This window comes from Brachyhypopomus gauderio, chromosome 4, assembly GCF_052324685.1.
Source record: "Brachyhypopomus gauderio isolate BG-103 chromosome 4, BGAUD_0.2, whole genome shotgun sequence".
NCBI classification, from domain to species: Eukaryota; Metazoa; Chordata; class Actinopteri; order Gymnotiformes; family Hypopomidae; genus Brachyhypopomus; species Brachyhypopomus gauderio.
The window spans coordinates 30213070-30231969 of NC_135214.1; the positions used below are offsets into that span (position 1 = coordinate 30213070).

General features: G+C 39.1%; 1 protein-coding gene and 1 long non-coding RNA gene across 4 annotated transcripts; one reads left to right on the forward strand and one right to left on the reverse strand.

Annotated features, from left to right (window-relative positions):
• Nucleotides 1–546: 546 nt before the first annotated feature.
• LOC143512926 (arrestin domain-containing protein 3) lies at nucleotides 547–3515 on the reverse strand. Of its 3 annotated transcripts, none has more exons than XM_077003743.1 (7): nucleotides 3351–3515; nucleotides 2689–2865; nucleotides 2434–2494; nucleotides 2089–2236; nucleotides 1845–1941; nucleotides 1396–1652; nucleotides 547–1173 (listed from the first exon to the last, which is right to left on the reverse strand). In XM_077003743.1, exons 2-7 carry the CDS (start codon nucleotides 2786–2788, stop codon nucleotides 1051–1053), a joined length of 786 nt encoding a protein of 261 aa, XP_076859858.1. In that variant the 5' UTR covers nucleotides 2789–2865; nucleotides 3351–3515; the 3' UTR covers nucleotides 547–1050. The 3 variants fall into 3 exon arrangements, with proteins under 3 accessions (XP_076859858.1, XP_076859857.1, XP_076859856.1); XM_077003742.1 differs by having other exon boundaries at nucleotides 3083–3515; XM_077003741.1 differs by lacking the exon at nucleotides 3351–3515 and having other exon boundaries at nucleotides 2689–3059.
• On the forward strand, nucleotides 2982–12803 carry LOC143512928 (uncharacterized). Its single transcript, XR_013130548.1, has 3 exons — nucleotides 2982–3089; nucleotides 11877–12048; nucleotides 12437–12803. It is a non-coding gene; the product is annotated as an uncharacterized LOC143512928 (long non-coding RNA).
• Nucleotides 12804–18900: the final 6097 nt, after the last annotated feature.

Consider the following 18900-nt stretch of genomic DNA (forward strand, 5'->3'; position numbering starts at 1 on the left):
ACTTCCACTGAATGGTTGATTATGATTGTTCTTCTTGTTTGAGAGGAGACTTCTAAGAAACTGGATGTTGTGATGGGAGTGCTGTCATTTTGAAATGGTGAACGCTACAGTGCTGTAGCAAAATAGCTTGCCTTGCTATTTAGTGGTAGCACTACATGACTATAGTGACAGTGCTATAATAAACAGAACTCTCGAGAAAGCTTCTCTCATCAGTTCATAAACAGAGAGGTGTTGGTTAGAGACACATGTCTGGGAGCTAAATGTCCTTTACAAAAACAAGGTGTGAAACAAGACAGAAGCTGCCAGAATACATCTCAAATAACAACCACACAGCCAAGTATGCTATATATATTTTTTTGTAAAAACACAATGTTAATATTAGGAGATTTAAATAACCAGACAAAAATTTTATTATATTAGAACTTCAAACTTGAAGCTTCTTCATTGTATTTTACCAATTATTAAAGATAGTACAGTGATTCTTAGATATAACAATCTGTTTTAGAATACATAAAGGTCATTACATATATAGACTCTGAAACAATACATCATTGCATGTGTTTAATCATTGCATCCAAGCTGTGTATGGATCTTTATAAGATGTGTACAGTGCCCATTACAGCTTTAAAGGTGTCATTCCAGCAGTAGATGGAGCTGTAGATCTGAGCCAGTGAACACAGGATTGAAAGTCATTTCAGGATTTAATTAACATCCAGGTGTTCACTGGTGATCAAAACGTTTGCATCACAAAGCACATTGCATCACAAAGCTAACCATTTGCCAGCATACATTTTGCATTAATATTTGCATGAAGCATGCTCACACAGCATAAAAAATATGTGTCTTTTATATATTCCATGTTTTACATAGTATATGTTAACATTTGTCATATTTCAGTCTGGTCCTGTTCTAATTTCTGCATATAAAATTATAAACATTTAATCCAGAAGTTTAATGGCCATCAAGTTACAACAGACAAGATTATGGTCCGTATTTAGGGGCCTTATTTAGGGGCCCTATTTAGGGGTCCTTTTGCTTGCTTTATTTGGTTCAACTGGGTTTGTGGTGTTGATCTGCCTCCAGCGCTTTTGCCCCACCTCCATCACTGGGAGGCAGGAAAATAACTGGAAACTTAATCACTGGGTTTTTGGTAAAGGACACATCAAGGATGACCTGCAAAATTCAGCATGAACTGAGTTTCAGGGAATGTAGGTTGAGATCACGTTATACTCCATCACCTGGGCTATCACAGCCGTGGCATGGATGTTGGACATTTAAGTATATTTATTTTCTCACACTGTTGCTACTCATGGAGTTATATTACTCTGACTGAACCAGTGGCAGTAATGCCCTCAGATGGTGCTCACACTGTTATCACATGTCATGACCACGTACCTTCAGTCTGTACTCCACTTTCAGGATGCGACAGTTGAGGATGGAAGGCGTGATTCCTGGGGGAACAGTCAGTACTTTGCACACAGTCTGTCTGGTGGAAGAGGATAAAGGAGTGTCTTTCTCCTTCAGCATCATTGAGATATGGAGGCGCCTCTTCCCTTGGGCAAAAAAGCTACTCTTTTGATAGATTTCATATTTGGGGATGATCTTTCTGGTTGAACTGTTGACAATTTCACCTCTGATTACCAAATCTTCTCCTGTTTGGAAACATAATTATTATTTATCTTTAAAACCATTTTCCCTGATAATTTGGCTGCAATTATAGATTTTTTAAATGAACATAACTGAGAAATAATTATACAGTTTTAAACAGATTGCAATTCAGCATATTATAAAAGGCATTATGTTAGTCTCCTAAATCAATCATTGTGTCCTTGAATAGTGTATACCTAGCTGGTAACGCGTTTTCTCCAGGTAGATGTTCATAGAGATTTTCCCAGAGGCAAAAAACACAACATCCTTCTCTATAGCGCCATGTTGTGGTATCTGAAAGAAAGACACTATTACTGATGAAAACTGTCAAGCACCAAGCAAATTAATCTAGATGAAAATAGAATAACTAACTATGGCATGGATTTAGATTATATAGGAGCTCTATATGATAAACATAATAAACAGTGATGGTCTTCATACCATAATTTCAGGATGGAATCCATATGTGCGTGAAACAAAGGCAAATTTGGTTGTGACATTTTTCATCATACGCAGGGATCTCTTTAACTGTGCCACCAGAACATACCTAACTTTGCCATTTTCACCTTTGTAAGATGTTGGCATGTCACTGAAATTGAAAGGGTGAGTAAGAATAACTATTAATGGTCCTACTTTCAGGGAAATTATTAATTCATTTTAAAAGGATTGTGAAAAACGTATGGAGTGATATGCAATTCAGACAGCAACTGTCCGATCCAAAGTGTAAACTCGACAAAATCTGATATGACTACTTTGCTATAAAGAGGAGAAAGGAATGTGACTTACTGTGAAGGAATTTGAACCACAAAAGGGAACACGTGTCTCCCAGGTGTAACAGTGAAAGAGTCTACACAGTGACAACCACAAATACACACATGATCATAAGACAGTAAGAGCAGTGAATTAATTATCACAGAAGTTTAAAGTTATGTACAACAAACAAATGAAACAAAATTGTTTATCAACCACTGGAAATATAAAATGATCGTGTAAACATGATTCTCAATATTAATATAGTATATTTATAATTTGGTACATTACCATCCTGGCTGACATTTGGTAGAATAGACTGTGTCTGAGAGAAGTACTTCTCTTTATCCCTGTATATCACAGTCGTTTGTCCGTATCTTTCTGTCCACATCACATTGGCCTTCCCTTTCGCCTTGACGGACAGTGACTTGATCGTTGTTTTCTTCGATACTTCAACAATCACCTGACCTGTCAAAACGTCCCCATTGCTGAACGTGTTACGCTCGTTTATGGCATTGTACTCGATAGAGAAGTCCTTAATGGTCATCTCGTTTATCAATTACAGACTCGTGGAGTAGAACTGAACTAATAGTGTTCTTAACTGACTGGGTAAATGACGACAAAGACTCGATTTGCAAAGCCACACAAACCAGTTTCACTTCGGAAACAAGCATGCTTAAAATACCTGTAAGGTATGTACACCACTCTTCATCCACATGTGAGATTATTCTGGCTCACGAGGTGTAATCTGAATTAGCACAGTACATCATACAAGCAACGCAATGGCAAAACAAAGTATTGGTCCTGTCTTTGTGTCTCCATTGAGCTGGGAGACATGTAAACGTTATCCTTACTCAGAGATACTCTTCCTTACTTTTATCATGGCAATGTGCATTTTACATATACCACATCATTGAAATACTCTGTAAATAAATGTCATCTGACTTTATAACCTCTTAATCATCAGCTCTCTGAATGTAAATGCTTCTTTTGTCGCAAGAGCTCTCGTATTATTTCAAGTCCTGTTTGTCGTTCATGTTATGTTGCTACTTTATCCCAATCTCCAAGTACCCGTCGCTGCAGAAGCATAAGTCCAGGGGGCGGAGCTGGATCTAGCTGGATCTACCTGGATTTATATTTCCTGGTCGGAAAACGTAAGCGACACGTAGGAGTGTCGCTTACGTTTTCCGACCAGGAAATATAAATCCAGGTAGATCCAGCTAGATCCAGCTCCGCCCCCTGGACTTTTGCTTCTGCAAAAAAAGCTACTCGTTTGATAGATTTCATATTTGGGGATGATCTTTCTGGTTGAACTGTTGACAATTTCACCTCTGATTACCAAATCTTCTCCTGTTTGGAAACATAATTATTATTTATCTTTAAGACCATTTTCCCTGATAATTTGGCTGAAATTATAGATTTTTTAAATGAACATAACTGAGAAATAATTATACAGTTTTAAACAGATTGCAATTCAGCATATTATAAAAGGCATTATGTTAGTCTCCTAAATCAATCATTGTGTCCTTGAATAGTGTATACCTAGCTGGTAACGCGTTTTCTCCAGGTAGATGTTCATAGAGATTTTCCCAGAGGCAAAAAACACAACATCCTTCTCTATAGCGCCCTGTTGTGGTATCTGAAAGAAAGACACTATTACTGATGAAAACTGTCAAGCACCAAGCAAATTAATCTAGATGAAAATAGAATAACTAACTATGGCATGGATTTAGATTATATAGGAGCTCTATATGATAAACATAATAAACAGTGATGGTCTTCATACCATAATTTCAGGATGGAATCCATATGTGCGTGAAACAAAGGCAAATTTGGTTGTGACATTTTTCATCATACGCAGAAGCATTTACATTCAGAGAGCTGATGATTAAGAGGTTATAAAGTCAGATGACATTTATTTACAGAGTATTTCAATGATGTGGTATATGTAAAATGCACATTGCCATGATAAAAGTAAGGAAGAGTATCTCTGAGTAAGGATAATGTTTACATGTCTCCCAGCTCAATGGAGACACAAAGACAGGACCAATACTTTGTTTTGCCATTGCGTTGCTTGTATGATGTACTGTGCTAATTCAGATTACACCTCGTGATTTCCTGGTCGGAAAACGTAAGCGACACTCCTACGTGTCGCTTACGTTTTCCGACCAGGAAATATAAATCCAATAAATTCACCCTTAAGACTGTTATTTAAATAACACAATACACGTTTTTTAACTTTACAAGAAAACGTAAAACTGGACAGGAATACTGATCTGTCATTGCCAACATAATAAAGTACAGTACATTTCTTAAATATGTACTATTTCATTTTTTTTTACCTTTAGGCCTAATAAAAATTACTTTTTTCGTTAGGAGGGTACACTTCAGGTGTGCAGAATGGACAGTGGTATTTACTGCAACATGTAGTGCACTGCACAACTGAAAGTGTATGTCCTTTTTTCAAAACAGTGATATGCATAGATGGATGGGAAAAATATAAATAGCATTATATTAGTTGTTGTGAAGTTTTTCAGTGAACTGGTTTATGCGGATCATGGCCGTTACATGCACGCACTACTGAATAATCCCCCTCGAAGTGTCCAACACTAATTAATTTAACAATTTATGTCCAATATGAAGAACACAACATACATAAGTATTTAATACATCTGTACATCTTCTAACATCAGTTTTTATCGTCACTAACTTAGACACCTAGATTGTTCGTGCAAATAGAAACAGTCAGATTTTGTATAATAACCAAAGGAAACTAGAATTAGCAAGATGAAAATTGCTTTATTATGAATTTACTTTCACATTTGTGATTGTTCACGAATGAACGGCAAGTGAGTAAATAAGAATAGCAATTTAGGATGGCAACAGTGATTTGGAATTGCTGTGATACAACTCCTCCTGCGTAGTGCAATTACTTCAGACCAATGAAAACACCACGGTGGGAGGAGTTGGATCTAGATCCAGCTCCACCCCCTGGATTTTTGCTTCTGCAGCGAGGGGTATCTCACCTTATTAGGACTACTTGAAGATTTCACATATTCAAATTTCTAGTGGACGTGTTTGTATATCTTCATCTGTGCTGAGCAGTATTTCACAATAATTAGCTATCTCTCAGTGTTGTTTCATTGCAAATCCTTTATTGGAATAGTTAATATTAATGTTAACAGTAACAAATTTGAAATAGTAAATTGAGAGCAAAAGCATTATTAATATTACCATCCTCATTGTTTTATATACTGTATGTTATGGTTCCCAGTAATTTTTTTCCAAGTGAATTATTTATCACAGGGATTTTCATTTACTTCAAACTACAGTATAGATGAAAGATCTACACAGGCCCCCAGTCCCTTGATTTTAATAATAATAATAATAATAATAATAATAATAATATATTTTATTTGAAAGCTCCTTTAAAGTGAGCCAATGACACTGTACAATAGATAATAGTAATAATAAAAAGGTAAGTGCACATACAACATAAAATGACCATAGAGACATATACATAGTATCATCCATATAAAAAGATGAGTGATGAGTTTTGTTTTTACCTGTGAAAAACCTGCAAATTCTAACATGATAACATATTAATAAACCACGTAATTAACCACATGGGTTCAGTACCACAGCAGCTTGCAACAGAGTTAGCTAGCGGGTATCTGGGGCGTGATCTAACCAGACGGGCTCCTCCTCACAGTTCCTGGTTTTTTGTTCTCCTTTGAAACTGGATCAGAGGTTTGGGCCCATGTGGTGCAACGTCCTGAGAAGCATCCCCACACGGACCTTAGCCTGACTCCTATTGCAGGCATTGCCTCTCATCAGTCATGGAGAGGCGGCCCACTCTAGCACAGTTTTGGGTCACTGGACATGAAGGAGGCTAAAGTAGACAGACAGTGCACCACAGGCAGCACCAGGGCTGTGACTTCATGCTCTCCTTAGAATGCCAAGCTTTTCACACTGAACACATATATTAAGGGTGGCCTTAGACAAGGAACTGAGCACAGATGCTGGTTTGCTAGGGGCAAAGCTTAAATAAAATAAAATAAAAGTCAGGCATATATACCACATTTTTGCAAAGTCGAAAAATGCTGAGTAGAAACTTTGCTGAGCTGCTATATTCTGTTTCTAACAGGGATTTGGAATGAATTTCTTAACAAACGCTTTACTGCAAGTGAAGGGTTTCTCTTTTTCAGTGCAAACTGCAGAACAATTGCCCCTGTGATTGATTATGAAAGTGGAACAGAATGCTCTCACAAACAACACCACATCCTGCAGGGTTGCCAACTCTCACGCATTGAGCGTGAGACACACGCATTTGACCATTTTCACACGCCCTCAGCGACACACTGAATCTGTGTCCATTTTATGTTCGCCACACCCCCCCCCCCCCCCTCGTTCAACAACTTTCGTTCGCCACCCCCCCGCTCAACAAAATACACTCACCACCGGCACCAGGTTAAAATCTCACTCCAAACGAACGTCAAAAGTTGGCAACCCTGCATCCTGTTATGAGAGTCCTGCTGCCCAGGTTAGGCAGACTCCTACCCTCACCACCCACCAGGTACTCTTAATGTGCTGTGCCAAAGCAGGATAAATCCCCTGTTGTTCTAGTGCAAAAGGAGGTTTTCTGGGTTCCCTTACCCAGGCTCAACAAAGGGAGCGAATGAAAGTGTTTAGCATTTTGAAGATTTAGACATCCCAGGCCAAAGAGAATCAGAACATTTTCCACCAGATATAAAACAGCACCTGACCTCTAGCGATGAGCCTCATAAATCGAAAATGACCTACATGTACCTACTGCCGAAAAAGGAAGCAAAATTTTAAGATACAAATCTACTAGACTGCTGCTGTTAGGCTATGTGCTTTTATCTTTAAAATATCACTGTTCAGAGTATTACCAGTTACACTGCTTGAACAACATCCAGTATACTATTACACAAAAAAACTTCTGTATGTTGTATTTACATTAATCTCCTGTACCATTACTTGTTATTTTTGAATCTAGACTATGACTGCAAGACTGTTGTGAAACACTTATGCATCAGCCTTGGCTATAGCAAGGGTTAGTCATGATCGACAGGTTAATCATCTTGCCACGGGGTCCGTGGGAGAATGTAAAGTCTGAGCCACTTCTCCCACACTTGCACCCCTCTCTTGCCCCCTGAATTTTCCGTAAATGGGCAAACACACTATAAAGAACACACTGAGCCCCTGACACACTGAGCCCCTGACTCATTGTGAAAGGCAGTTTCACAACAGTGACATACGCTTCCCAGCCTAATTCACCTGCCTTGTACCATTATTTACGCTTTTCAGAGAGGTGTGGATTAGAAGGGTATAATTACCAACTGTTATCCTCAAGGGTGAAAGCATTGCTAATCACTTGAGGTATACATGACTGATCCCTGCTTTATTTGAAATGGTTTTAGATTGAATTATTTTGTTATAAATGGTTTGTTGTTACAGTACACAGTTAGCTCTCTTGAGTCCAGCATTACTCATTGCTGTAGAAGTTAATATATATAGATAAAACATTCATCAAGTCTCAGGACCACTCCTGGCTGACCATTCTCAGTATGGAACTAACACTGACATGATAGTGGCATGGGTAAACATATTAACCTGGTATAAGTTAACCAGGGTCAGGAGTGTGACTGGACATTTCACACATCAGTGTCAGTGCTGGATTCCGAGTGGTCATATGTATGTGTCCACCAGATGTGTTATGGTCAGATAATGGCCACTGACGAAGGTTATAAAACAGTGTAGGAAAGAAGGAAAGAAAGTCCTTTGTCCTTTATTAAATGTATTTCTTAGTGATTGGTGGTGACATTGGCAGTGACAACACAAACCTGCACTGCGAGTTTTGCAACATTCTAGTAGAACAACTTGCTTCCTTGGTTGTGACTGCAATGTCTAGTGTCAGTGAAGCAAATTGTTTCTGTAATCAGTGCACTATTAAACCCCCAACATACTCAATACATGTTTGTACACATGTACACAAACAAATACACACACATAAAGAAAACTGCTAACTTGGTATAGTCCTGTAAATTATGCCTTGAAACACACATAACATCTAGTCAAGTAGTTTTGTGTGATGGTTTATACATGAATATAATTTTCAGACAGTACTAGTAATAGTCATTTTTAATGGACACAGTACCCTCTACAGGACAAACATATATTGCACTCAAATTCCAAAATGATAAAAGGTCTTACTGGCACATTCAATTAGACAAAAAAGACTAATTGGAATTCAACCTTACTGGAATAGTTTCACTTATTCATACTTTGAGTTTTTCTCAGCTGAAAAAAAATCAGCATTTTACAATCAACAGTCTGCTTTTACATCCAATCAACACACACCACTGAGAAGCAGCAGCCAATCACACACAGAATACTCTCAACAGGAAACCACATCCCCCAGGGCATGCACTGGACACATAGGAGGAGAGGAAAACACCCAGAACAGAACACCATCCATTGAGGCATGCTTACACACTGTCACCCAGTCATAACAGGACAATTTAGAGTAACCAGCTGACCTAAGCTCTGTGTTTTTGTACCGTGGGAGGAAACTGGAGACACAGGGAGAAAATGTAAACCCGATCCAGATTGGGATATCTAGGGAAATCTATCCACATCTAGACAGGGATAACAAAGATTCTAGCACTGAGGGGCAAATATGTTAACCACCAAGCCACCATGCTGCCAACTGATAGCCATAGATATCCTGACATCCAGAGCTCCAACTGAATCCTGTTGTAATTATACTCTCTTAGGCTAGGATTGTACTTTTTACTGGTATACAAAATTAGAGAACATTTTTGTTTCTTCATGCATTTTTGGTGTTTTATATAGATTTTAATGTGCTGAACATCTAGTATCTAGTGTCAATTATCTATCAGTGTACTTTGTTTTAATTAACAGCAACAGGAAGCAACATTAAAAATGTTTTGCCATAGATTTTGGCTTGTAGTCACTGTCTGATGCCTCACGGATCAGAGTCCAACAGTCCTCCAGTATAGACAGACTCCAGTCCCCCAGTACCACTTCTCCATATTGCAAATGTCTTGTTGGAACTTTTCGCCATGTTTGTCACTGATGGCTCAAAGATCCAGCAGCATCCGCATATTGTCATTCATATGGACGGGTATGGATGGGTAGATTTTACCTTTGTGCAGCAAAACAACCTTTAAACTTACTAACTTAAGACTGATGAGTCAATAAAGCATCCTGTTGGATCATGGTCACATTCAAGAGGAGACAACAATCCACAGATGTCACAGCAAAATGTCAGAGAATCAACATGGCTAAAGTATTTTCTCAAATCTTCATGGCAGCTGCGAAAAACTGCAATTTTAGTTGTAGGTGGCACAAGATTGCACCCTTGATGTCCTTGACTGAAGCAGTTCTGCCTCTAACCAGCTCTGCCTGTGTTAATAAATGAGGATCAATGGATGCAAATGGTACAAAATTAGGATCAGCAGTAGCTTCCACATCCAGTGCCTCGTCCACCATCGCCTCCTCATCATCGTCCTCTAGTGTCCACACATCTGGCTGCTTTGGTAATGGTCTCATTGCCAAGGCAATGGGTACTCAATGGACTTTCTGTTCTTTGATGAAAATCCTGATACGTCTGTCATACAGAAGTAACAGTCAGTCACATGATCTTTCTGCTCCCTCCATACCGTCAGGATGGCAAAGGGCACGGACGGTCGTGCTCCCCTCAGCCAAGATCACAGGAGCAGCACAAGATGAGCCACATATATGAGGAGCCCATGTCTCATCCTGGTTGCTGCATGATCAGACAGACCCATGATCAGACGGACTCGTGATCAGACGGACCCATGATCAGATGGACCCATGATCAGACAGTTATTATTATTATGTAAGTAGTAAAGGTGAGCAGTAGGGAAGTAAGGTCTATCTGATCACTTAGTGGCCTGCGGTGGAATATTTGTGGAACATCTGGCTGCACTATGACTGTTGCTGCATTCCAGGTAAATGATCTGTTATCAAAGTCCTTCTGCCCCTGCCTCCAAACACACATGCTCATACGCACATACTAGCGCATGCTAGCACTCGCACACACACACACCCACGCACACATACTCCCCTACCCACCCACCCTTCCACACACACAAACACACACAACACACACATGCACACACGTAAATGATGATTGCTCACCCCATCGAGTCTAGGCTTGTGTACACGACTGGACTGATTTGGGTCCTTACTCACCTCTGTCTGACAGGAATTCCCCTGCTCCATAGTTCCCCTTCTAAAGCAAAGGAATGTTTGTTTTTCAGTCTATCATGAAGGGGGTTTTGGGGAAGCACATTAAGCGATGTCAGCGTGTGTGTGTGTGTGTGTGTGTGTGTGTGTGTGTGTGTGTGTGTGTGTGTGTGTGTGTGTGTGTGTGTGTGTAGATATATGGACTTTAATGATCTGAAGCGACCATATAGCAGAGATGGGCAACTCCACATTTCAGGGGCCAAAACAGGCTGATTCCTATGCACTCCCACAGCCTACATGACTCAGCTAAAATAAACTGATGAATTAAAACTGTGCAGTGCTCCTGCCCTCTAGGTCCAGAATCAGCAGCAGACAGTGATGACTAACTGCTTGGCATGTCCCATTTCTAAAAGGTTGTAATGAGTGGGACGCAGGAAATACCCTCTACACAAAGATGAGCCCAGGTGAACAAGCATTCTTGTTGACGTAGGTGTGGAGCGTCAAACTTGAGAAATTCCACCGGCAGGCCACTTTACATTTGAAGGCCATTTGGATCTTCTCCTAGTCTTTAGGCTCTTGTTTCTGTTAAACGTGCATTTCCTGTGATAGTATCTTGTTTCATGAAAAACAAGTAGCAAGTGTTTACATATGACTTCACAGTAATTACTGTGCAATTTTAATTAAGTCTTCTACATAATCCTTTTAATGATCTTATTTACACTCTCCTGGCTGATCTTACTAACACACTGCTGGCTGATCTTACTTACACACGCCTAGATGAACCCATCCACCCACAGCTTCACTTCCACCTGCACTCACCACCCACACAAAGCTCTGTATTGCTGTGTCAGGCAATGCCTACCCGGGAAAAAAAACATGAAAATAACATGACCTGGAGGCGTAGTTCTGTGTAAAATAAACAGTAATTATATCCTGAGTAATCAAATCCTGTGGTATCATCAACACTGCACTTCACAGCCACACTGGGTGACAAACCACAACACTTAGCCTGTCCCATGTCAAAGCGTCCTCATCCAGTCCCTTTCCCATTCCTGACTGTCTAGCACACAAACCCACAGAAGCTTTCATTCAGTTGGACCAGACTTTCTGGGTGCAAATGTTTACTGCTAACCACTACTGTTTCACTTGTCCGCCATCTTTAACTGCTTTTCAACGTTCTCGTTGAAAGTTTTCTGGTGTGTTTTGCAATGTTCCCCTAGCCTCCACTACTGTCCATGCTGAAGACCATGCGTAGCTCATGCCTGGCAACAGAGGCCATGTGGAAGTAGCTGAAGGCAGGAGTGAGTCAATCTTCTGGTTCTGGCCTTTCACCCTGTCTGAGAACCAAACTGCTTCATCGGGACATTCTCCTTCATCCTTGCAAGCAAGCGGGTAACCAGACTTACTTAGTTTGGCTTTGTGTTTCTTTGTGGTTTTGCAGTGACATTAGATTTTTTTCCTTGACTTTTTTTCTTACCGAAGTGTTTAGGTCCTTGCCAGGGCCGGAGTGGGACACTTTTTCAGCCCAGGAGTTTCATGCCCAAATCCGGCCCAAAATTATTTTCCCCTCCCAATCGGCCCAAACTAGAGATTAACATGAGCCGGCCCATTGGGAATCCTCCCGAATCTCCCGATTAGCCACTCCGGCTCTGGTCCTTGCTGTTATTACTCTGAGCGGCTGTTCGTCTGACTGTGACATAATACCACATTTTGATTCTTGTATACGTGTATTTTATTCTCTTTTCCTCATGTTGAAGCACTATATTCTTTCTGTTTCTAGGATTGATCTCTTCGAGACTTTAAAGTTGTCATTGGAGTCTCCTCCAACTTATGGGCCACAGACCCAAGTTCCTCTACCACAACTGGGACAGTCTTCATATTAACCTTTCATATTCTGTCTTCTGTAAGTCCTTGGGCACAACTCACAATGCTACAATTTGCCTAGCTCTGAAACACATGAGCACAAAGAAAAAGAGACATGCCAGCTCATAGTCAGGCCAGCTTGTTAACTGCCCAGTTTAACAAGGTCTACATTGAAGTTTGAGAAACCAAGACAATGTACTGGTACTGGAACAAACCACAGATGGAAGAAGTTGGACAACACGAACATGGAATGCTGCCTCAGCAGTACAACTTTCCTACCGTATTTTCACATCATTAACCAACATGCTACTCAGTACTCCAGAGGTTCTAGATGTGTTACTGTGCACCTTTCCTTTCTTAAATAAAGTCTGAATCATCAATCATGCCAAAAGACCCTGAGAGGCCCTTACTATCAACAATGGTATCATCAACAGATGCATACGCTTACATGCACACACACACAGACACAGACACACACACACACACACACACACACACACACACACACACACACACACACACACACACACACAGACACACACACACACACACACACACACACACAGTTGCACACATACATACATACATATGCATGGTTGCACTATGAAAAGATTTAGCAGAAGCTCTTTCTGGCCAGACTGTATAGTCATTCAAGTGCCAGCAACTCAAGAGCTTTGACTCATTTTTCCAGTGTCATCAGACAGAGGGCTTTTATTTTGGTTTTAGCTTTATTTAGGTTAGTTATGCTTTCTGACACATTTGGATTTCAAATACACTGTATGACATTTGCTTAATTGTTACCCACATTGCCTACATTAAATTTGTTATGACAGGAAAGAAGCAAAGCAGAAAAGATAGGAACACACATCACGGTCGGTGATGTCATTTCCTCTATCAAACTTTCCACATTGCCTTCCAGGAATAACTGCCATAAGAAATGTTTTCTATATCCTAAAATTTATCCAAGTGTTTCTCATACTTGCTTTCAATTATGTTTGTAAATGACCGTGTTGAATCCACATTTGTGACAATGAATGTGCATAATCTTCTAGTTATTTTGCTAATAATTGTAATTTTGTACTTGCTAGACACGCACAGCAAAAATCCTCCTTCCCTTTGCGCGCGCGCGCGCACACACACACACACACACACACACACACACACACACACACACACACACACACACACACACACACACACTTACGTTTTCCTGGATCTCATCACTTTTAGGTTACTGGCAGTGGTTGAAATAGGATTGCACACATGCACCCCTGCCTTGCTGAAGGGTGCAGTTGACAACAAGCCTGTTGTCAAATATTCAGCAAGTTTTTACATGCTGGTTCCATACAGGCCCACTCATACAAACCACACAGTTGAGATAGCCTCTCAAAGGAAGCTGTGGGTACTCACTGCTGACCACCAGTCTTGAGGTAAGTGTGAAGTCAGGAAAAAATAGCCCTGCATCCACGTATTCTCTTTTATATGGCTTCATCATCTGCTGAAAGAAGTCCCCCATCACCCACTTGGCCATGTGTGGACCATTATAGCTTTGCTGTCATTTAATCACAAATAATGACATGAGACTCTTGCACAATGACCATGTTTAGAAACAGTTTTTACTGAGCTTTTTTTTTACTCAACTCAATGTTTTTACATTGAGTTTGGGCTTAACATTTCTGAGGCCAGAGTCATCTGACACATGCAAAAAATATAAAAGTAGATGTAAACTAAATGCTGTTGTTCTGGCCTTAACTTTCTGTTTCTGACTCACCTATCTCATCTTATTTGTGGCCCTATGTTGGTCTCGGTCTTGACTTGGTCTAGTTTCAGTGTCAAACACACCAATATGTTTTACACACAATACCACAGATGTACAAAATAAGGAATATTCCCACCAGAACTGCAAGAAATCAACAATAAGATGTCTGCTGTTGAATATACTGTTGTTGAAAGAAATATATTACACCACATCCTGTTCTGAATCTGGCATGTCTCTAAATTTGCATAGTGGCTTGGTCTATATTTTTCATTTTCAGAATACAGAAATAAAATATGGCTCAAAAAATAAAGAAAAGAGGTCTAGACACACGTGTCCCTTATATATCCTTATGTCCAATTAAAATTGTTGTAAAATGCAATACCATTGAATTTGCATTTTTATTTGGTTTCGCAACCATTTTATAATATCAAACCCATGTGCCAAATGCAACATAAAGGCTTATGTGAGTATTGTTTTGCTATAAAACTGGCGCAGGCCTCTGAGGGCACCATCCCAAAGTGGGCTCAGAGTCTGAGTGGGCCCGGACCCTGGGCGGGTCGGTCTCTGTTGTTGTTTCTGCTTCTTTAACGGCCACGCTTCTCCGCCTGCAGTATTTAAAGCTTAATCATTTAATGCAGCAATCCACAGCCTGTAAAAGAAATGTGCTGCGAGCAGTAAGTGCATCCTAACCGAACCGCCTGAGCTGAAGTGCGGTGAACAGCGGCGGTGTTTCGCTGCCACGTTGTGTCAATCACACGGGACCTTCGGCCTGCACGAACTATCGAGGGGAAATATAGTTCATGGAGTTTATATCATTAACACGTTTATATCATTATACGTTTGAGTCCAGTTTTGTACCCTGTGGTAACATACGGCATGTTAAACGCCGCTGCCAAGTGAGGGGGTGGTTTAACTGTCGCCAAACGATGTGATGTGTTTACAGCGGTAGATGCTGTTTTTGGCGGCGTGTCCGGCGTTCAGAGCAGGGCAGCAAAACCGACGTGACGTATGAAGCAGACTTGTTCGTTAAATACTTGACGCCGCGCTTAAACAACAACAGATGTGATTTTTCTTTATTCTTTATTTCTTTCTTCTCTTTTTAAAAAGTTTTCTATGGCTGTATCTAAATGTCCAAGTCGTACAAAACCAGCGCTGTTTAAGATACCTTAAGATGAAACAGCCTAATTCATAATTCGCTTTCTCTTTATATATCTAATACTACAGAGAAGGTTTTGTTTGCAAACATTGTGAGTTGCCCTCTGACGTCACATTCTTGCCACAATAACAATGTAAAACCAGGAGCGCAGTTTGGTGAATCATAAAACAATAATGTTTAATCATTTTTGTCAGTGTCTGGATCTGACCATTGAATGGGTGTGCACACTGTTGTTACACTCTTGAAAACCACAATGTCTTTGCGTTGTTAAATAGTTGACATTGATTTAATGGGGTATTATTTTGAAAGCATTTTATGTGTATACACAGCTTCCACTCCATAGCCAAAATAGCAATTTTATGTCTGACAAACTTGAGCAGGTTGTACAGAATCACTGTGCTTTAGTTAGTGAAGTTGGAGACTGTACTCCAACACATTAATCCAGCACATAAAATATCGTATAGTGACAAAAAGGATCTCCTTGTTAGAATTCTGGCTTTATGGACATTGTGCAGTTGCACCAACATTTTTCTTGATAGTTTAGAATTTTGTTTGCAAAGTAGTTAATAGTATTAGTAATGAAATAATCATAAAACATCACACACACACACACAAAGCCATGAGTGACAAAATGGAACTGCTGAAAGTTTTCCTGCAATAAATGAGGTATAAATCAAGCTATTTAAAAACATCTTAATATGTGTTTTGTTTTGGATAACTGGAAAGATGTAAAATGTCCATTCCTGTTCAATCTGGTGCAGATCTCTACATACAGCAGCAAACCGGATGCAGAGATCCAGATGATGTAGTTAGACTTGAGCAAATAGAGCAAAAAGTCCCACTTGAGCAATTTTTTGGCTGGTTTGCCTGTGGCACTGGTATCTTAGTCAACATCCCATTTCACATCACTACTGCATCAAGAACCTGTCATCCTTCCCCCTCATACAACACTTACCACATCCACCTCAATACAGCTTCCTGTGTTTTCATCATCAACCCCATATGGACTGGTACAGTATTGCTCTTGTCATAGATACAGAGGAAACATGCCTAGAGGCAATAGGAAATGATCAAATGATTCAGAGCTTGTTGGTAACTGTTTTATTTACGATCTGTCAAATCTCCATGACAAGTCTAAGCAAGACTCTTGTGAACAGAAAAGCCGAATATATTAATTCATATATTTAATCATTGAAGTACTTCAATGGCATGCCGTATTCCTACTAGTTACACATTTCTGTCAGATGTCCAATATCTATTAGTTACAGAGTGTGCCAGTGGAGGTTGGTTATGTAATGAGCAGGGCTAGTGTGTCACTGCTGGACGTTGCATCAGTTTCATGGGAACATGAGGCTTATGTTGACGTCCAGCAGCTGCATTAGAACTCTTATGTTTTTTTTTTTGAAAACGTTATTATTGTTAATAAAAAAAAATAAATCTGCTGGCAATCCAATGAGTCCTCTAACAGAATTTAAAAGTTGTAACATTTATATGTTGTTATATGTAATAAAGTCATTTATTTGAAAGGATATGTAATTTATTAGAGATAGTAAATAAAATAAAAAAAGATAGTGTGGAAAAGGATATTCCTAATATATTTCTGTAAATTTGTTCTGGTAACTTGCAAGATCTTAATTTGGTGCAAGATCATTCATATTATGAAATTCATTTCAGTTTGTGACTGGAATATATACATATTTCAAAATTTCACTACAACTTCACTACAATATGTTAAAAAAAATAAATTTGAAAAAAAAAAACACTAGTCTGCGGTTTAAATATAGTCAGAGTGGGGAAAATTCAGATTCTGTTATACAGGTATGTGGTTATAATTATTTACCTGCTCGCCAAAACATCTGGGAAAAGAGTGAGGCAAGAAAACACTGGGTTTCACAATCAAAACAGGAAGGGTCTGTGGTAACTGTAATGATCACCAATGAATAAGGTATAGTGAGTTCTTCATTCACTATTGCCATGTTTCTGAACCTCTGTATTAGTAATTTCTTAGTATATTAATGTATACTGCCTCCCACATTATTTCCCACGTTCTTTTTTGTTGTGTCAGTGGTTTCCATCATGTTCATAGTTGCTCCTATGTATATAGTAAATATTATTATAGTATATTATTAATAATAATAATTATTAAAATAATTAGAATCTGCACATTAGTGTCCTCAGGAACTCTCTTCTCGAGAAGCTCAGAGACATTTAATTTCTGTACACCCTCAAGAAGAGCCTCAAAACCTTCCGGTTTAGATCTGCATTTATTTAGGGAATTTCTATGATTTTAGCATTTAATTTAATTATGATTCAATTACATTCTATGTTAGTTTTATTCTATTTATTTTAATAAGTATTTTATTTGTTAATTCATAATTTTATATCTTTAAGCTAAATTTTTTATTTAAATGTTATCATGATCTTTTTGTTATTATCTATAAATTGTCTGTATTATCTATAAATTGCCTGAGCTGAAGTGTGGTGAACAGTGTTTCGGTGTTTCGCTGCCACGTTGTGTCAATCACGCGGGACCTTCCTTCGGCCTGCACGAACTATCGGGGGGAAATATAGTTCATGGAGTTTATATCATTAACACGTTTATATCATTACACGTTTGAGTCCAGTTTTGTACCCTGTGGTAACATACGGCATGTTAAACGCCGCTGCGTTTTTTGGCTGGTTTGCCTGTGACACTGGTATCTTAGTCAACATCCCATTTCACATCACTATCACATCAAGAACCTGTCATCCTTCCCCCTCATACAACACTTACCACATACACCTCAATACAGCTTCCTGTGTTTTCTTCATCAACCCCATATGGACTGGTACAGTATTGCTCTTGTCATAGATACAGAGGAAACATTCCTAGAGGCAATAGAAAATGATCAAATGATTCAGAGCTTGTTGGTAACTGTTTTATTTACGATCTGTCAAATCTCCATGACAAGTCTAAGCAAGACTCTTGTGAACAGAAAAGCCGAATATATTAATTCATATATTTAATCATTGAAGTACTTCAATGGCATGCCGTATTCCTACTAGTTACACATTTCCTTGTCTTAGGTGTCAGATGTCCAATATCTATTAGTTACAGAGTGTGCCAGTGGAGGTTGGTTATGTAATGAGCAGGGCCAGTGTGCCACTGCTGGACGTTGCATCAGTTTCATAGGAACATGAGGCTTATGATATGTAATTTACTAGAGAATTAAAGAAAAAATATAGTGTGGAAAAGGATATTCCTAATATATTTCTGTAAATTTGTTCTGGTAACTTGCAAGATCTTCATTTGGTGCAAGATCATTCATATTATGAAATTCATTTCAATTTGTGACTGGAATATATACATATTTCAAAATTTCACTACAACTTCACTACAATATGTTAAAAAAAATAATTTTGAAAAAAAAAACACTAGTCTGCAGTTTATATATAGTCAGAGTGGGAAAAATTCAGATTCTATTAT

Bases quoted from the DNA above. Each gene is read 5' to 3' on its own strand.
- LOC143512926 (XM_077003741.1), bottom strand. From the start codon at position 2,944: ATGACCATTAAGGACTTCTCTATCGAGTACAATGCCATAAACGAGCGT. The intron at 2,237-2,433 runs GTAAGTCACATT...TTTCAATTTCAG, and splicing joins GTGGTTCAAATTCCTTCACA to TGACATGCCAACATCTTACA. The intron at 1,174-1,395 runs GTACGTGGTCAT...TGAATTTTGCAG, and splicing joins AAGTGGAGTACAGACTGAAG to GTCATCCTTGATGTGTCCTT.